The following is a 17,818-nucleotide window of genomic DNA, read 5'->3' on the forward strand; positions in this document are numbered from 1 at the left end:
CTGACTTCAGGACCAGTCCTCTATCTACTGCACCACTAGCTACCCCTCCACCCTCCTATCTTGACCCCCTTCTTGTCAGTACTAAGTTATGATCTTTTCCTGGAATTATGGCTTGTCCACTCATTCAGTATTCTCTCCTCTCTCCCCTTGCCTTTGTTTTCCTGGAGCTCTATAATATAAAGTATCTGGAATTAATTGCTTGTGGGCTGAATGGTTTGAGACAAGTCCCATGCAGCCAGCTGGGGGGTGAGGGGGGGGGGGAAATCGAACATCTTTTGGACATGAATCCTGTTTGACTGGCTAGCTCAAATTCTCCACAATTAAAATATCAAAAACCCAATCTCTGTCTTGCCTCAGTTTCTCTGGCATTACATTTTCACCCCAATTAGGTCTTTCTCCACATTAAAAAACTGATTTTCAGGGGTTTTTTCCTCAATTTGCCTGCAGGAGAGAATGTATAATCCTTGGGATGGAAGGCTGAGATTTAGAGCTGTTGGAGGGTGGGGTGGCAGGTAGAAGACTGACCATACTTACCACATTTCAGGGAGTTCATTGGTGACTTGTTCAATTTCTTTTTCTAAAATGGGATTATTTAAATAATTTAGTTCCTCTTCTGTTAAGCTGGGCAATTTATATTTTTATAACTATTCATTCATTTTAACCATATTAACCATACAGTTGGACAAAATAGCTCCTAATTATTGTTTTCATTTCTTTTTCATTAGTGGTAAGTTTATCCTTTTCATTTTTGTTGCTGGTAATTTGTTTTTTTCTTTTTTTTCCTAATCAAATTAACCAAAGATTTATTAATTTTGTTGGTTTTTTCATAAAATCAACTCTTAGTTTTATAAATTAGTTCAATAGTTTTCTTTATTTCAATTTTATTAATCTCTCCTTTGAGTTTAGCATGTCTCCAAGGCAAGGGAAGGATTCCCCAATAAAGTTAGAGCCGGTAGCAGTAGAATAGGGAGGAACAGCCTGGTGGGTTCAGCAGCATCAGTGTTAATGACCCCAGCTTCTGGAACTATGTTTAAGATCCAATTTTTGTAGACATTGACGTTGGTATAGACTCCAGGCCTATAGGGGCGTGCACAGCCTTCTCCCCAACTTACAATGCCAGCTTGGAACCAGACGCCACTAATATTGCATACCAGTGGTCCTCCAGAATCACCCTGGAGAGGTGAGAAAAATGGTTAATCTGGACCATGGGAAAGTCTGGGGAGGAAAGAGTTCAGTAGGGGACCCTGGACTTTTCAGAGCTGGGCTGGGACATGTAGAGAAAGAGAAAGAGGCACCAAATGGGCTTGGAAGGGATGTTTGGTAACCTGGTTAGTTGTGATAGAGCACAAGATGTGGATGATTGACTCCTAAGCAAGACAACAGAGAGATAGATACATTTGGAATCTTGGGGGTGGGAGAAAATTCCTGGAAGGGGTCCCAGTGAGCCATCTTACCTGGCAGGAATCCTTTTGGCCATTAGGGAAGCCAGCACAAATCATATCAGACAGGATGATGGGCTCCAAGGGAGAGATAGTTGATTCTTTGTGGTAGTACATGTCACAGACTTGGTGGTTGATGAGGGGCACCTCCAATTCTTGCAGGATGAAAGGTGGAGGGAGATCTTGGAGAAGAGAAAGGGAGAAAATGTTGCAGATAAGTGAAAAAGTAGCTATCTGTGAGATGGGAGGAGAAAATAGCTAAGTAAAAGTAATATTGTGCTCATACTTTCATAGACGGATTCAAATTCTGACTCCCATTTAATACTTGGACAAATCACTTCATCTTTCTAGGATTTATTTTCCTTATTTGTGAAATAGGGAAGTCAGATTAAATGATCTCTGAGGTTCCTTTTTAGCCCTAAATCCATGTACAGTCTTAGGAACTATAGCTTTTCTCACAATAATCTTTTTGTTTTGAGGTATTAGTATAAGTTTTTATCATTATTTTGCAAATGAGGGAACTGAAACTCATAAAGGTGAAATAATTTACTCAAACCACACAGTTTTTTTTAGCCCAGGGCTCTTGCCACTATATCTTCTCTGGATAGTGAGTTATCTTTTACTTATCTGTACTATAAGCTTGCAGACATCCATATAATTTCTGTATGATTTTGTAGTATTTTTTTTAAGGTTGTCATTCTTATTTTATTTTATTTTTCTTAATAGCTTTTAATTTTTCCAAATACATGTAAAGATAGTTTTCAATTCACCCTTGCAAAACCTTGTGGTCCAAATTTTTCTTCCTCCTTCCTCCCCAGTCCCTTTCTATAGATAGCAAGCAATCTGATATAGGTTAAACATGAGTAATTCTTCTAAACATATTTCTGTATTTATCATGCTGCACAAGAAAAATCAGATCAAAAGGTGAAGGGAAAAAATCAAACAAACCATGAGATTAAAAAAAACAACAACCCAGAAAACAACCAAGCAAACAATCAAACAACCAAAAAGATGTCTTCCATTCAGTCCCCATAGTTCTCTCTCTGGATGCTGATGACTCTTTCCATCACAAGCCTATTAGAATTTGCAATGTGTTTTTACCTAGGTAGCAGATAGAATGCTGGACTTGAAATCTGGAAGAAATGATTTTGAATCCTTCCTTAAACATTTACTTAGCTGTGTGACCCTAGGCAAGGCACTTAAACCCCTCAGCCAGAGTTTCCTTATCTGTAAAATAGGAATTACAATAGGAAATGAGATGTTTGTTAATATTAACTTTAAATATAGTGATGGTACATAGTAGGTACTTAATGTGAGCAACCTATAGAATTGTATTTCTATATAAGGACATAGATTTAGAGAAAGGCCATTACCTATGTACAAAACAAGATATGGAGCCACTGAATTGATAAACTGATAAAAATCAACCAAAAACAGAAGTGAGTGAAAAGTAATTGGAAGTACTGGCATGCTTATTGAGTTAATTAATATTAACTTCTCCCTAAAGAAGAGTTTTCGGCCATTTTTGAACATGTGTTGTATGGTGAGGGAGGGGGAACATATCAAGGAGAAACCTACAAAACATGGGCCAAGATATCTATTCAACTTAATCATCCCCAGCCAGTGGGGCCACGGGGGAAGAGATCTTTCACTTTGGGACAGAAAATAAAAGGCTCATTCTCTGGTATATCAGGGTGCATCTTCCCAGGGACTGCCTCTTGGACAATCACTTGCTTCTGGAAATAACAGCAAATAAGCCAACCTACTTCAAACACTTCTGAGTCCTTTTTATCTTTGTTGTAAATTAATAATAATAAATGCTTATTTCTCTTCCCCCCCCCCTTCCAAATTTCTAGGTTTGTTTAGGGATGAAAAAAGATAATATATAAAAAGTGATTTATAAACTTTAAAGGGTAAGAAAAAAACTAGCTATGATTATAATTGCCTTAATCCTTGAATCTAACTATTATTAGATTCTTTATTTAAGAAATGTCTGTGATTTTCTGTTATTTCCAAGATAAAATACAAAATATTCTGGTTTGACTTTTAAAGCTCTTCATGATGTGGTTACAATCTATTATTTAAAAAACTGAAATATATATATATATATATATATATATATATATTTAAGATTACATTCGTTTCTTAATATAACCCTCCTTCTTTCTGGATACAGTGAGCATTCCCTAGTAACAAAAGTTACAAAAAAAAAAAAAAAAAAAAAAAAAAAAAAGAAAAGAAAAGAAAGCTATTTAGCAAAACCAATAAATATATCCAAACACATCTGGCAATGTATATATTACTTCACATCTAAAGTCCCCCATCTTTGCAATAAGGAAGGGAAGTACATTTTCATAACTCGTCTTCATGTTCAAGCTTATTCATTAGAATTTTTTCTTGTCTTTTTTTTTGTTTATACTACTGTAGTCATTCCACATTTTTTTTCCTGTTTCTACTTCATTGCAAAATTTCATACAAGTCTTCTCACTCATGCTTCTCTGAATCCTTCACATTAACTTTTTTTAAAAAAATAGCATAATAACATTCATCAAAAATGTTTGGCCATTACTTAATCTTTGGATACTAATGAATGTTTTGGTACATATGGGACCCATCTGTCTTTTACATGTTTCCTATTTATTACTGGTATATGTGGGATCTCTGATTCAAAGGTTATGGGTATTTTGATCAATTTTTGTTCATCTTATTTCCAAATTATTTTTCAGAATGGTTCAAATTCTCTTTCTAGACTGATTTCATGTTTGTGTGTAGTATATATTCTTTAGGAATATATACATCTCAGCTGTACTGGGTTACTTAGAGTTCTCTGTGCATGATATTCCTTCTTTAACCTCTCTGTCTTTGTGTGATCTTTTACTCATGCTTGGGACCCTTTCCTTTTCCCCCTTCTCACCTTGAGATTCATTCAAGGTTTAATTCATGCACTACATTCCATAGAACACCTACACTGATTTTTCTGATTAACATTTTCACTGACTCCACTCCCTTGCCTCACCCTCATTTCTACTCCATTTAGTTTGTATATGCTTATACTTACTTATCAGTATACCCACTGAGGGCATGGACTAGTTCACATGTTTGTTTTGGCATTTCTTGTGTCTAATACTATGTCTGGCATGCAGGAAACCTTTAATACTTATTTCAAGGAATTGAATACTCAAATTATAAGGGAAAAGAGAGTAATGTGAAACATCTTGAAAAGTAGATCAGAACCTGTTTGTGAATATTATTAAATTAAATGCCATATAAAGACACTCATATTTTATCCTAGAGGTAATGGGAAGTTTCTGAAGCCCCTTGAGCAGGGGATTGGTCATGGTTAGAATGAGGAATATCAGTTTGGTAGTTGTGTAGAGGACAGATTAAAGAGAAGAGAGATTGGAGATAGGAAGACAATTTAGGAGACTAACACAGTGGTCTAAGTAAGAAATGATGAGCCCTAAACTAGAGTGATTGTAGAGATAAGGGGAAGGAGAAAGAAGATATTTTAGAGGTTAGAATCTACAAGTTTTAGCAACTGATTTTTTATGGGAATTAGGAAAAGTAAAAAAGCCATGGATGACTTCACATTTGAAAACCCAGGTTAGAACTGGGCTGATCTTCATGGAAATAGAGTTGTTAGGAGACTGCAGGGATTTGGGGGAAGAGAAAGATGGGAAGTGAAAGGAAAGGGCTAGAGAGAAAAAGAATGAGTTCCACTTGAGACAAGCTGAGTTTGCAATCCAAATGGCACAGCCAAATGAAGATGTCCATCAGGTAGCTGGAAACACAGTATCAGAACTAAGAAAAGAAATAAGAGTTTCATAGAAGGATCTGGAAGTCATCTATGTAGAGATGATTGAACTCATGGCATCTGATGAGATAACCAAGAGAGAACAGATAGAAAGAGAAAGCATTCAGTCAACAAGCATTTAAGTGTCTACTATGTATCAGGGACTGCACTAAGCTCTGGGGGTACCAAAGAAAGGCAAAAGATAATTCCTGCCCTTGATGTGAGAACACTGAAACTGAAGGGGGACCCCAAAACTCTCTCTCTCTGAAACTCCTTCAAGGAGATAATCTCTTTGAATTCTTGACTCTGTAAAAGACCTGCCCGAGGGAAACAGGATAAGTAGCTTCATTCTGTTATCCTGAGAGAACATCACCCCCCACTGATAATACTACTGATTACACTCTCTATTGAGTTGAAAATTAGTCTATTCCAAGATTCAATTCCAAGATTTTCTATTTTGATTTCAACTTAAACTGCACCTATCTCCCACCAAGAACTGCCCATATAACAAGTTTCCTTCAACCCAACTCCTGGCAGAGGACCTAACATGCCATGCCAAGGAACCTCTTTCTCCCCTTGGCATAGCTGCAACCCTCTGCTTGCTGAAATAATATTCTCTTTCAGGGTTATTCTCTCTTTATCTTTCTTACTTATTTTCCTAATAAGACCTTATTCACTTCTCTGTCGGGATTTCTCTGCTAGATCTTTAATAATAAACTTCTTTTGCCAGTTTAACTTTTCGAGTTCTTAAATTCATTTATGAAGGACCTGCACTGTCAGAAGGGGGTTCCCACAACTCCCTGCTCTACACTGAACCTCATCATTTGGCTCTCTGACTGAGAATTGAGGGGAGCTGAACCTCATCATTTGGCTCCCTGACAGAGAATTGAAGGGAGCCAAACCTCATCATTTGGCTCCCTGACTGAGAATTGAGGGGTGCTGAACCTCATCATTTGGCTCCGACCAGGAATTGAAGGGAGCCAAACCTCATCACCCTCACTGGCAGGAGACTTTCCAATTGTCTACTGGAAGAAAAAAGAACAGCACCCAAAAAAGACTTGGGTGACACTCATGCTTAGGAGTCAGTATATGAAGTATTCTGCAAAGGAGCCTGGGAAGGATTAGCAGATAAAAAGCACTATTATTGGTGCAGTTGTGAACTGATCCAACCATTCTGGAGAACAATTTGGAAGTATGACCAAAGAGCAATTAAACTATTCACACTCTTTGAATCAGCAATGCCACTAATAAGTCTGTATCCCAAAGAGATCATAAAAAATGGAAAAGGTCCCACATGTGCAAAAATGTTTATAGCAGCTCTTTTTGTGGTGGCAAAGAACTGGAAATTGAGGTGATGCTCATCACTTGGGGAATGGCTGGACAGGTTGTGGTATATGAATGAATGGAATACTATTGTTCTATAAAAAATGATGAGCAGGCTGATTTTGGAAAAACTTGGAAAGACTTACAAGAACTGATGCTGAACAGAACCTGTAGGACATTGTACACAGTAACAGCAACATTGTAATGATCAACTTTAAAAGACTTAGCTCTTCTTCCCAATACAATGATCTAAGCCAATTCCAAAAGATTAATGATGGATAATGCCATCTGCATCCAGAAAGAGAACTAGGAAATCTAAATGCACATCAAAGAGTGCTATTTTTGCATGGTTTTTCCTTTTTGTTCTGATTCTTCTTTTACAACATGACTAATGTTGAAATATAATCAATATTATTGTACATATATAATCTATATCAGATTGCCATCTTGGGGAGGAAGAAAAAAATGAAAAGCAAAACCTTTTAAAAGTAAATATTGAAAACTAACAAATTTAAAAAGAAAAAAAAAGCTCCTAGAAATGGATGGGATCAAGCACTCAGAAGAGATGGCAAGGAGATGGCTGCCTCATCCTTCATGTCTGCAACACAGTGCCCTAGATGGGTTCTCCCTGCTCCCTGCTTAGCTATAGGTAGGTATAGTGGGAAGAACATTAGGTCTTAGAGTCAGCAATTTTGGGCTCTGATCCTAACTCTGACATTTATTAGTTATGTGATCCTGAATAAGTCACCTCCTTTCTCAGTTTTCCTCATTTGTAAGCTGGGCAGAGAAACTCTTGGATGACTTACCTCATGGACTTCAGAGGAAAATTCTCTTTCCTCTGCTTTCTTATGGTACAAGGCTATAAGAAAATGAATTTTTAGTGGTATATTACTTCAAAATTTATATATTCATTCTTCCATAAATAAACTCTCAAAAATGAACTTAAGGTCTGAAGGGTATGAGTACTATGAAAAGAAATAAAAGAAGAAGCCGAAGATTGGAAATATGGCCCAAGAACAGCATAGGTAGCAGGAGAAGGGGATAAGGAACTAGAGATTGGACCCAGCAGAGCCAAGCAAATTTAGGTGCAAGGGAAGTCAGGAAGCTGAGTGCTTCAAGTTCCAACAACCATTAAAGGGTTCAAAAGTAGTGAAAGGTGAGTTCTAGATATTAAGGACAAAAGTCTTCTGGATCAGTTTAATATGGAACTGGATTCTCCTGGAAGCTGCATGAGGCCAGGAGGCCTAAGATCCAGAGCTCTACTGTTTCACCTGGAGAAAACTGCAGTGCTACCTGAAAGACTGGGAGCCTGAGAAAGTAAAAAGATTCTTTTTACATAGACTCAACTTCCTGAGCCCACTCTTACTTTGGTTTTCCCCAATATTTCCCCAGCCAGTCACCCAGCACAGATTCCCATCGATTAGTTGCTCCGCAGTGCCTGGGAGGCAGATGGGGAGTATGAGGTTGTTGAAGTTGACTGGTGAGTCCATTTGAACCAAAGCAATGTCCCCAGGTCCATATTTTTCGTAGCTGGGGTGTTTGATGATCTGGACCACTGTTCGAATCTGTACACCATCGTCATTATTCGGGTAAGATGACATCGAGCCCAGTACTAATGAGTAATCTGAGGGAGGCAGCAAGCTAGGGGAAAAAAAGAGGGAAAGAAAGGATAGTTTTGGAGGCTTGAGAGAAAATGTGCGTGTGAGTGTGTGTTCTTGAGTGTCTGCATATGTGTATTTGCGTGTGTGTGTGTGTGTGTGTGCGTGTGTTGGAGTTCGTGGGGAGAAGCATAACAGGGAAATCTAATTTTGGAAACATTTTTAAGGCTTAGATCATAAGTGAATTCTTCAGGGTTGGGCTTGAGGGCATGGTCAATGTAAATTAATTGTCTGGGGGTAGGAAATGCAGAACAGTAGAACTTTGAGTCTGGTAGCTTTTTCATAAGGACAAGAATTTCTCCAGAGAACAATCTGTCTAACAGCAATGATGTAGTAAAGATAAATACTTGAAAGAATTAGTAACTGACTGGTGTAAAGTGTCCTCTACATGTTAGCTACTACTGTTATTGTTTATGAAACACTAGAATTACTAACTTCATATAACTCTTTGAGATTTGTCATCTTAAACATAAAGTAAGTTACTATTATTCTTATTATTTATATAGAAATCTAATAACTAACATTTATTTAATGCTTTAAGATTTGTAAATGGCTTTATATGTATTATCTCATTTGATTCTCACAACTCTAGGAAGTAAGTGCTATTATTGTCCTGATTTTACAGATGAAAAAACTGAGGCAGACAGAGGTTAAGTGATACACCTAGTGTCACTTTATGGCCAGTAAGTGGCTGAGGTCAGATTAAGAATTCAGGTCTTTCTGATTCAAAGTACAATGCTCTTATCCACTAAGGCATTTCACCTTGTCCCAGGATGTGCTTCTTTCTTTCCAGTGGTTGCATTCCACATGAGTTTTCCCCTTCCCCCCACATATCCCTGCCCTTCAATCTTCCCTGTGCTCCCCAATATTTGGTGCAAAAATTCCTAGTTATAATTCTGAATGAATAGCACTAGGGTCCCTTTCAACTTTGAGATCCAGTGATTTGATGAATCTATGACTAAGCTAAGCAATATAAGGGCAGTCTGGTTTTAAAAAATTCTTCTTTTTATTATTTTATTGAAGGCTGAACTTTATTAGAAAGAAAAACTGAATGAATCTAGGATCTCACACATAGATCCTCATAGAGAGAATACAATTTTAAGGCTAGCATAATAACTGGAATTCACATATGTTGGGAAGTTTGTGAATGTTTTACATCTCTCTCTCTCTCTCTCTATATATATATACACACTTAAATATGTGTATGCTCTCACAACAACTTTATGAGATAGGTGCTATTATTTCTCTAATTATAGATGAGGAAACTGAAAGTCAGTTTGCTTTCTGATCAGACACTGTAAGTTGTTTTGATCCTAGCACAGATTTATCAGTAGTAATCCATAGTATTTCTAGTTATTAAAGTAGGATACTTTGTTAAGGGCTTTGCCAATCTTAAAGAACTAGCTATATCATAACCATCATCATTATTATTTCTGTGAAATATAGTCAAATGTCAGTATATTAATACATTACTTAATTACTAACATTTCCATATCATTTTTAGTAAAGAGTTACAAAAGGACTTTTCAAAACAGCTCTCTGAAGGAGGCAATGCAAGTATTTTTTAATTGCTATTTTTACAAGTAATAAAACTGAAATGCTAGAAAGCTTGAGACTTTAGGATAATAGACTTAATGAACATTGGAACTGGGAAGTCTTTCTTACATCATCAGTCAATCAATAAACATTTAATAAGTGCCTACAAAGTGTCAGTTACTCCTAAGCCAAAAACTAGTAATACAAAGAATGGCAAAATATAGTCCTTCCTCTCCATAAGCTCTCGCTATTTGTCTGACAAAATATACATATGTTAATTGAGGATAATCAGCAGAAGGAAGGCAATAGGGAATCCTCTACAGCAAGCTGTCTCAAAAATACAGAAGAAGAAAACTATAAAGAGAGAGCTTAAAGAGCGACTGTGATATGGAGATGCTTTATTTTACAAAGTTAGGTAACAATGGCAGAAAAAAAACACAAATTGTATTCAAGGTTAGGAGAGTACTTTCTTCCCCTCAAAACAACAGCAACAGGGAAAAAAAAGAAATGAAACTTGCCATGAGAGAGAGATGATGAAATAATTGTAAAGCTGAGTTTTTTTTTTTTTAAAGGTCCAGAAATTGTGGCCTCTGACTTTTCTTTAGCTATGTGAAGACACACCTGAATTAATCAGGGGAAACCTGTTGCTAGAATGCAACATGCTACTTTCCTGTAGGAATTCTCTGTAAATGCTCCCTTTATTCTTCTGTCTTTCAGAGTCCTTCACTTCTTCCAGAGTTCAGTCAAGGTCAGGAATTTGCCGCAACCAGCTCTGACCAGTTTGTGAGAATCAGCAACTGTTAATTTATTTATAAGTTGATTGTCTAGACTTAAGGAAGTGTTAATATTGCAGAATAAATTTAAAAGTGTGCATAATTTCTCACTCTTCCCACCCCCACCTAGCCCAGTTAAACATTTATCAGCAAACTTTGTATTACTCTATAAAAATTCCTTGAGTTTAGCAGGGTTGCAGAAAAAAACAACTCAGGGAATGAAGTCATCACTAGATTGGAGGTGTGGTGAGTGTTTTCAGGCCAATCAGTCAATAAGCAATTATTAAATTCCTACTATATTCCATGATGAGGAAATGAAGAGTTGGACATAACTGAATAGCTAACATTCCATGCTCTTTGCTAAGCACTGAAGATACAAAGAATTGGACAAAAGGTAGTACCTGTTCCCAAGGAACTCACAGTGTAACAGGGGGAGAAAATATGTACAAACAAGCTATATGCAGAGTAAACTGGTGATAATCAAGAGGGAAAGCACTAGCATTAAGGGAGATTGGGAAAATAACACAAGCAATGGGAAGTTGGCGTACCTAGCTTGTAGCTCATTATTGCCTTTGGTCACCTCAGTACATGATTTTGCAGACCTCATACAGCCTGTGGGTCACGTGTTCCCCACCCTAGCTATAGATAGTGGTGGGATTTTAGCTCTGGAGTTTAATTTTAAGCATTGATGGCTAGAGGTATGGTAGAGGGCTGAAATTCTGAAAAGGTGTACTTGAATCAGACAGCAGAGCACTTAAGGCTAATTACCTGTTCTATGTGTGATAATGGTTCTATATACATATATTTAGATGAGATGGTGATGTGATGGCTCTCCTCACCATTGGTACTTGCAGAATGTGTGGTGATGAGGTAATTGTAGGCAAGGATTGGAAGGCTGAGGGAGAGAGGTCAGAGTCGCTCTGCCGCAGAATGAGGAGGAAAGAGACTTCAGGCTCCCGACTCCAGAGCCGAGGACTCATCTTTGGCAGTTTTGCCTGCCTCCTTCACTTCTCCCCCTAAAGACCAAGGACTCTGATCCTGACTCTGACTGGTCCTGAGGCCCTCTAGAGAGCTAGCTCAGACATTATAAGATATATGCTTTTAACATATGCATTTTTTCTTTTTTGCTTTCCTTGCCCATACTACCCAAAACCCTAGAGACATGTACTACATGATGAGCCATGGGAAAAAAAGAAGTCAGAGGAATGAAACAGGAAAATCAGCGTCTTGTTGACTAGTTTTTCCCTTGATCTAGCTGTAGGCCATGCAGTGCTAGGGCAGGAGCAGGAGTTTGAGACAGGGTTGCTGTTGAGGAAGTATTTCTGAGAGAGTTGGGAAGAGAAATTGTAGGAAGGTATGGGAAGGATGACGAAGCTATTAGACTGGCCTTCTTCCTTTCAAACTAGAATCTCCCAGAAGTAGCAGAGGGGAAGGGAATGGGAAGAGAATGATGGAAGAAAGCGAATTCTTGGTGGCAATTAATTAATTAACCTGAGTCCCCAGAGACTGGAAAAGCTTCTCCCTCAGCCTCTCACTTGAAAAGCTCTAGATTCTGGATAGCCCCACTGCAAAGAAGGCTGCAATTTAGATATTCTTGGTACATCCATATGTAGGTTTATGTGAATGTTGAACCTATCCTGCTTGGATCCAGGGTCCTCAGTCTAGGATTATCCTAACTCTGGATATGAGGAGAAATAGCCAAGATCCTCTTTATTTCTCAGTACTCAGCCTAAAATACCTCTCTTCCTCCAGCCCAGCATGGATACTCACCTCTCTATACAATGGGCAGCTGTTAGCACCCAGGTTGTAGAAATGAGTGAGCCACCACACACAGCTACACGATTCTCAAGAAGACTGACTTGCCATGGCCACTGCCCTGGATGGGCATCCTGTCCTGAGACAATTCGGCTTTTGGGTTGGGGGCGTCCACACACTGCAGAAAGAGAGTAGACAGACAGTTCAGTCAAGTTTGGTTGCCTTTGGCTTCCCCTCTTCTCTGAGCACTCAGGTGTCCATCAGTCTCTGGATTTCTCCCATTCCACTTTCACAGCCCAGATACCCAGTTCTTTCTTCCAGTTTAATCTCTTCTTTATCTCCCTAGGCTTCCCACTCAGTAAATGTCCCACCTGATGATATGGTTTTCTTAGTAGAATTCAGAAAAGAGGAAGAAGAAGTAAAGTTCCTCCCTGTGAGGGCTCCACTCAGCACCCCCAGCAAGAGGGTCAGCCGCAGGAGAACTTCATTAGAGGAACCCATTCTTAGGTGTTAATACTTTCTTATGTTAAGTTATATATTAGGCTTCCAGGGCAAGAGTTTAGGGAAATGACATCTATTGATTGCTCCACCTTTATTAGTCAGGGTGGGGATAAGTAGAAGTTGGATTCTTGGCCTTTACTCCTATAAAATCATAAAATCTAAGACAGAGACCAATAAGCGCTCAATGTTTGTTGAGGAAGAAAGGAAAAAATATATAAATTTAACTTAAAATTTTCCAGTTATTTAAAAAATGTATTCTATTTGGTAACCACCAGTAAAAACATTTAAATACACAAGTGTAACAGGGTTTGGGTTAACACTCCCTCTCTTCCTGTGTGTTTAGGCTCTGTGGGGTCATCACCCTTCTCTCTATTTGCTATTGCCTTGTTTTTCCTTATTTGTTCTCATCCTAGGTTTCAAAGCTATCACAGTGTCATGTTCTGATATTTCCTCATTAATACTAAAATTGTACCATCTCTCACAAGAATAAAACTTGAAATCAGTGAAATCAGTGAGAAATTTAGTATTTCAAAAGAGTATGGCTAACAGTGACTTTAGCTTTTTTCTTTCTTTCTAAAGGCATCTATCTACTCCAGCGATCACCACAATGGTTTAGATATCCTAAATAACTTCAAGTGAAATCTGATAACAGACACATCCAGAAAATACAGAGTTGAGTTGAGCTGATTCTGGGGCTCTCATTGCCCCATCTTCTCATCACTGCTAGAGTCTTGAGGAAAAAATGTGCCCAATCCCAAGGAACAAAACAGAGAGCACTGCAGGATCATGTTGGAAGGATTGTGCATGGGAATCAGTAGGCAGAAGGTGGTACCCATTAGATATTGCTCAGGGTGTCCTCTACAGGAAGGACTCTGCCCTCCAACAACTTTAGACTGGCACCACCCCAGAGCTCACATGGTTGACTTTGTCCTCAGTATTCCATTTGGCACAGCAAATGGAAAAGTGTTCCCATCACTTATGATAATGATGCAGATGTAGCCTCTGCCACCATATTGATTAGCTACCCTGAGCAAAGGCTTTCCACTCAAATACTCCAATGGGTCTGTTTGACACAACCTGTTTGTCCTGGGCCATAGCTTCTGTGTACTTCTGTCTGCTCTTGGAGCCACAATCCAAACCCATCCAACCAACAGGGATGCCAGAGACTAATGTGACTTGATGTGTCTTGGCATTCCCATCAAATTTGAACTCTGTGATGAATTCAACAGGCAAAGGGATCTTTGACACCATTCTTCTCAGCCTTGGGCATCAGGTCTTTGACAGTCTTGTTCCCCTCTTCATTAAGAAGAGAAATTTCAATCTCCATGTTGTTGAGCACTTGAGGAAAGTGAAACTCATCCCACCACCAATAATCATTTCATTGACTTTGTCTAGTATATTATTGATAACTGTATTTTGTTGGTAACTTTAGCTCCACCCAAGCTGGATTAGAAGAGATTCCCTGGCTTCTCCAAGGTCTTGGCAAAATAAGTCAGATCTTTTTCATGAAGAAACCACATGCCTTTTGGGTCAGATTTACTCCCACCATGAAACTGTGGACATAGGGAACAGAAGCATCATTGACATAGATATTCCCCAGCTTGGAGCTTGGACGGCTTCTACTTTGATCTTATTCCTAGAAGCATCTTTGCCTTTTTCTTCCTGCAATACATGGAAGCAAAGTTTCTTCAGCAAAATGACAGAACTGCTAGGTGGTTTAACCCAGGCTTCCTCCACTTCTGGACCCACAAAACCCTTCAGGAGCAGAATGTTTTTGCTCAGCAAAGATTTGAGCTCTGTAGCCATGGACTCCAAGGAGAATTTTTCAGGCATAGGAATACCATCAGGTCAGCCTAAGAGGCTCATCAGAACAACAGTCTTGGCTCCATTATCCAAGCAGTAATTGATGCAAGAAGGAGCAGCTTTGATTCCTGGTTGCTGGTTATCTCTTTGTTTTTCATGGGAATATTAAAACCCACCCTCATGGATAACCTTTCCCTTCTTTTCCTTCCCTTTCAAAGGTCAGTTCGTTGGAAAGAGACATGTTGGTGGTGAAGAGATCAGGTGCTTCTGTGTCTGAAAATGTGGCTGTGAATGGAGCAAACGCTGCCTGAGGTAAGGACTACTCTTGATCACCGAGATCAGTGCCCAGTCCGTATTATTTAATAAACTGAAAAAACCCTTCTTTTCTCATAAGCAACTGTTTATTTCTCTGTCTCTGTCTCACACTCTTCCTTAAATCTCATAATCTAGATTAAAATAAACATCAAGGTTACTGGCTATATATCCAATTTTAGGGGTATAACAACCATCACAATAAAGGAAGGTGAAAGATCACAGCTAGAGTCACACTAAAAATTATTACAATTGCTGGCATCATTCAATTCTGCTTCTAATTGTTATGCCACAGTTCTCTTTTATTATCCCTAATTTTCCTGACCCAGTCCTGACTCAGTTTCCCTAATTATCCTGACCCAGTCCTGATTCAGTTTCTCTAATTGTTCTGCTTCAGTTTATAATTATCAGCTCAAAGCTCAGTCCTGCAAAACCTCCCTTCCCTCTTTATCAGAATATTTGATAAAGATAAAAGATCTTATGTTTTAGAATATCAGAATGCCTCTCCCCATCCCAAGCTACCGGAATGTCATATACCGTCTTATCAAGATGCCTCTCCCCATGTCCAGGGTGCCTCCCCTTGATTATGTCATCCCCATCTCTGGTGGTTCACCCCACCCTGTCAGAGTCTCGTTCCTGCTCTCAGCACCTGACTCCGCCCTTTCCTCAATCTACCCCTGAACCTGAACCATGTGTATATAGGTCATTGAGAACTCACATTGTTGGCTGGATTCTTGGAGATGATAGTCTCATTCAGCCCTGGGGCCAAACCATGGATCCATTTGGTCCCAGTAAATCTCTCCCTTTTAAATAAAATATTAAATACTCTCTAATCTCTATCTTGCCTCAGTTTCTCTGGCATTACACTAATGTCTTTCAAGAATCTTTTTTTGTGAAGTTCCTTCACAAGATAACCTTTACAACCATTGTTTTAGTTCTTTCCTCTGACTTATCACAGTCTCACTCAAGACATTAGTGCTAACTCTGGGGTGTGTAGGATATTCTGGGAGACTAGTACTTTTGGTCTGAGGACTTGGTGAGCTCTTTTAAGGCTGCTCATTCACCTTTGGTGATTACCTTTATCCAGTTTTCACCAATGGCTCCAAGAAACTGTAGTATGTAAAAATCTGGTAAAATCATTTTAGTCGATGGGCTAAACCAGGTTGAAGGTAACCAACTGGTGTCAGTGAACTAGGAATATAGCTATACCAAGATGTGAAGACTTCACTTGGAGGAAAAGGTAGATGAGAACACTTTCTTCCAGTGGCCATGAAGGTGGCTGAAGCAGGTGCTGTGGAGAGCTTTAGATTTTGGTCAGACATTGAAGATCATCTATTGTGTCCTTGGAACATCACTAGTCATCCTGACTTATGTCATTGGATTTCAAAGAAAGAGTGAGGCTGATGATTGTAATGAATCGCATTGTATGAATTGCAAACAATTCATATGCAAGTCAAAACATCACCTTGTGATGTCATTGGTCCTCTTCGAAAACAAAAGAGAAACAATAACAGTGGTAACTTTACAGAATAACAGTTCAACTGTTATTTCCTGAGTCCCATTGTTTTCTAAAGATACATCCACAGACTGTGGGATAGGCAATTGAAACTGGTGTTATAGAAACAAAAATTGAAAGTGTTCATGTTATTTACATTGTTTACTGTGTTTTTAAATGTACTTTATCCATTCCATATTTTGCTCTGTTAATTTTAGGAAGGCAAATGCATTCCTCTTCTCTTTTCTTTTTATTCTTCATTTAAGATCAGCAAGACACAAGTGACTTACTCTCGGGACTTTAATTAGACTCCTTCTGTGATCTCTGATGGTGGGTTATAGGTTCACAGGGAAGATTCTCTCTCTCTCTCTCTCTCTCTCTCTCTCTCTCTCTCTCTCTCTCTTTTTCTCTTTCTCATCACCACTCCATACTGGAATATAAACAGTTTTTCCTTGTTTAATGCTTTATTATTATTTGTTCACATTTATTATTTTGTATTTCTCTTAACTCTTGTGTTTGAATGTCATAATTTCTATATGTCTTGGATCTTTTTATCAGGGATGCTAGGAACTCATCCATTTCACTAAAATTCCATTTTCCTCCTTTGGATTATATTCAATTTTTTTCTGGGTAAGTAATTCTTGACTGCAGGCCTATATCTTTTGCTTCCTGGTGTATGATATTACTAGCTCTCTGCACTTTTATTATGGTAGTTGCTTAATCATTTGTGTGAAACTGATTTTGACTCCTCAGAATTTGAATTCTTTTTCTTCCTGGCTGCTTGCAGTATTTTTCTTTGGTCTGAATACTTTGTATTTTGGTTATCTTATTCCTGGGAGTTTTCATTTTGAGATTTCTTTCAGGATTTGACTAGGGGATTCTATTTCTACTTTGTCCTCTGGTTCTAAGAGATCTAGACAGCTTTATTTTTAAAATATTTCTTGATATATGGTATGTAGGCTCTTGTTTGATTATGACATTTGGGTAATTTGATAATTCTTAAAATTTCCTCAAATTCTTTTCTAGGTCAGTTGCTTTTGCTATGAAATGCCATAATTTTTTCTTTCTGTCTTTTGACTGTTTTTTTTTTTTTTTACTATTTCTTGTCTCATGGAGTCATTGGCTTCTATTTGATCCATTCTAATAACATTATGGGAGTTTATTGCTTGAACAAGGTTTGGACTTCTTGTGCCAAACTTTCCCTTTCTAATTTTTTTGTTCCATATCTCTTATTTCTTTTCCATTTGCCCTCTCTAGTGCTCTCATTTCATTGACAAAAATATTTCAAAACTTTGCTTCATCTTTTCCAGAAATTCTAGTTGAATTTGTACTCAAGCAGCTTTTCAAGCCATCCCTCCCCTACTTATTATCTTTTTGAGTCATTCTTAACTTTTCATAATACTTTTTTTTGTTTTCTCATTTTTCCAGCC

General features: G+C 38.2%; 1 protein-coding gene and 1 pseudogene across 1 annotated transcript; both read right to left on the bottom strand.

Moving 5' to 3' along the window:
• Window positions 1–852: 852 nt before the first annotated feature.
• Window positions 853–12,778, bottom strand: LOC100918357 (serine protease 27-like). Its single transcript, XM_003762820.2, has 5 exons — window positions 12,649–12,778; window positions 12,293–12,455; window positions 7,922–8,196; window positions 1,455–1,621; window positions 853–1,172 (listed from the first exon to the last, which is right to left on the bottom strand). Exons 1-5 carry the CDS (start codon window positions 12,776–12,778, stop codon window positions 903–905), a joined length of 1,005 nt encoding a protein of 334 aa, XP_003762868.1. The 3' UTR covers window positions 853–902.
• Window positions 12,779–13,613: 835 nt separating this feature from the next.
• On the bottom strand, window positions 13,614–14,887 carry LOC100918616 (annotated as a pseudogene).
• Window positions 14,888–17,818: the final 2,931 nt, after the last annotated feature.

This window comes from Sarcophilus harrisii, chromosome 1 (assembly GCF_902635505.1).
Source record: "Sarcophilus harrisii chromosome 1, mSarHar1.11, whole genome shotgun sequence".
In the NCBI taxonomy this organism is placed as follows: Eukaryota; Metazoa; Chordata; class Mammalia; order Dasyuromorphia; family Dasyuridae; genus Sarcophilus; species Sarcophilus harrisii.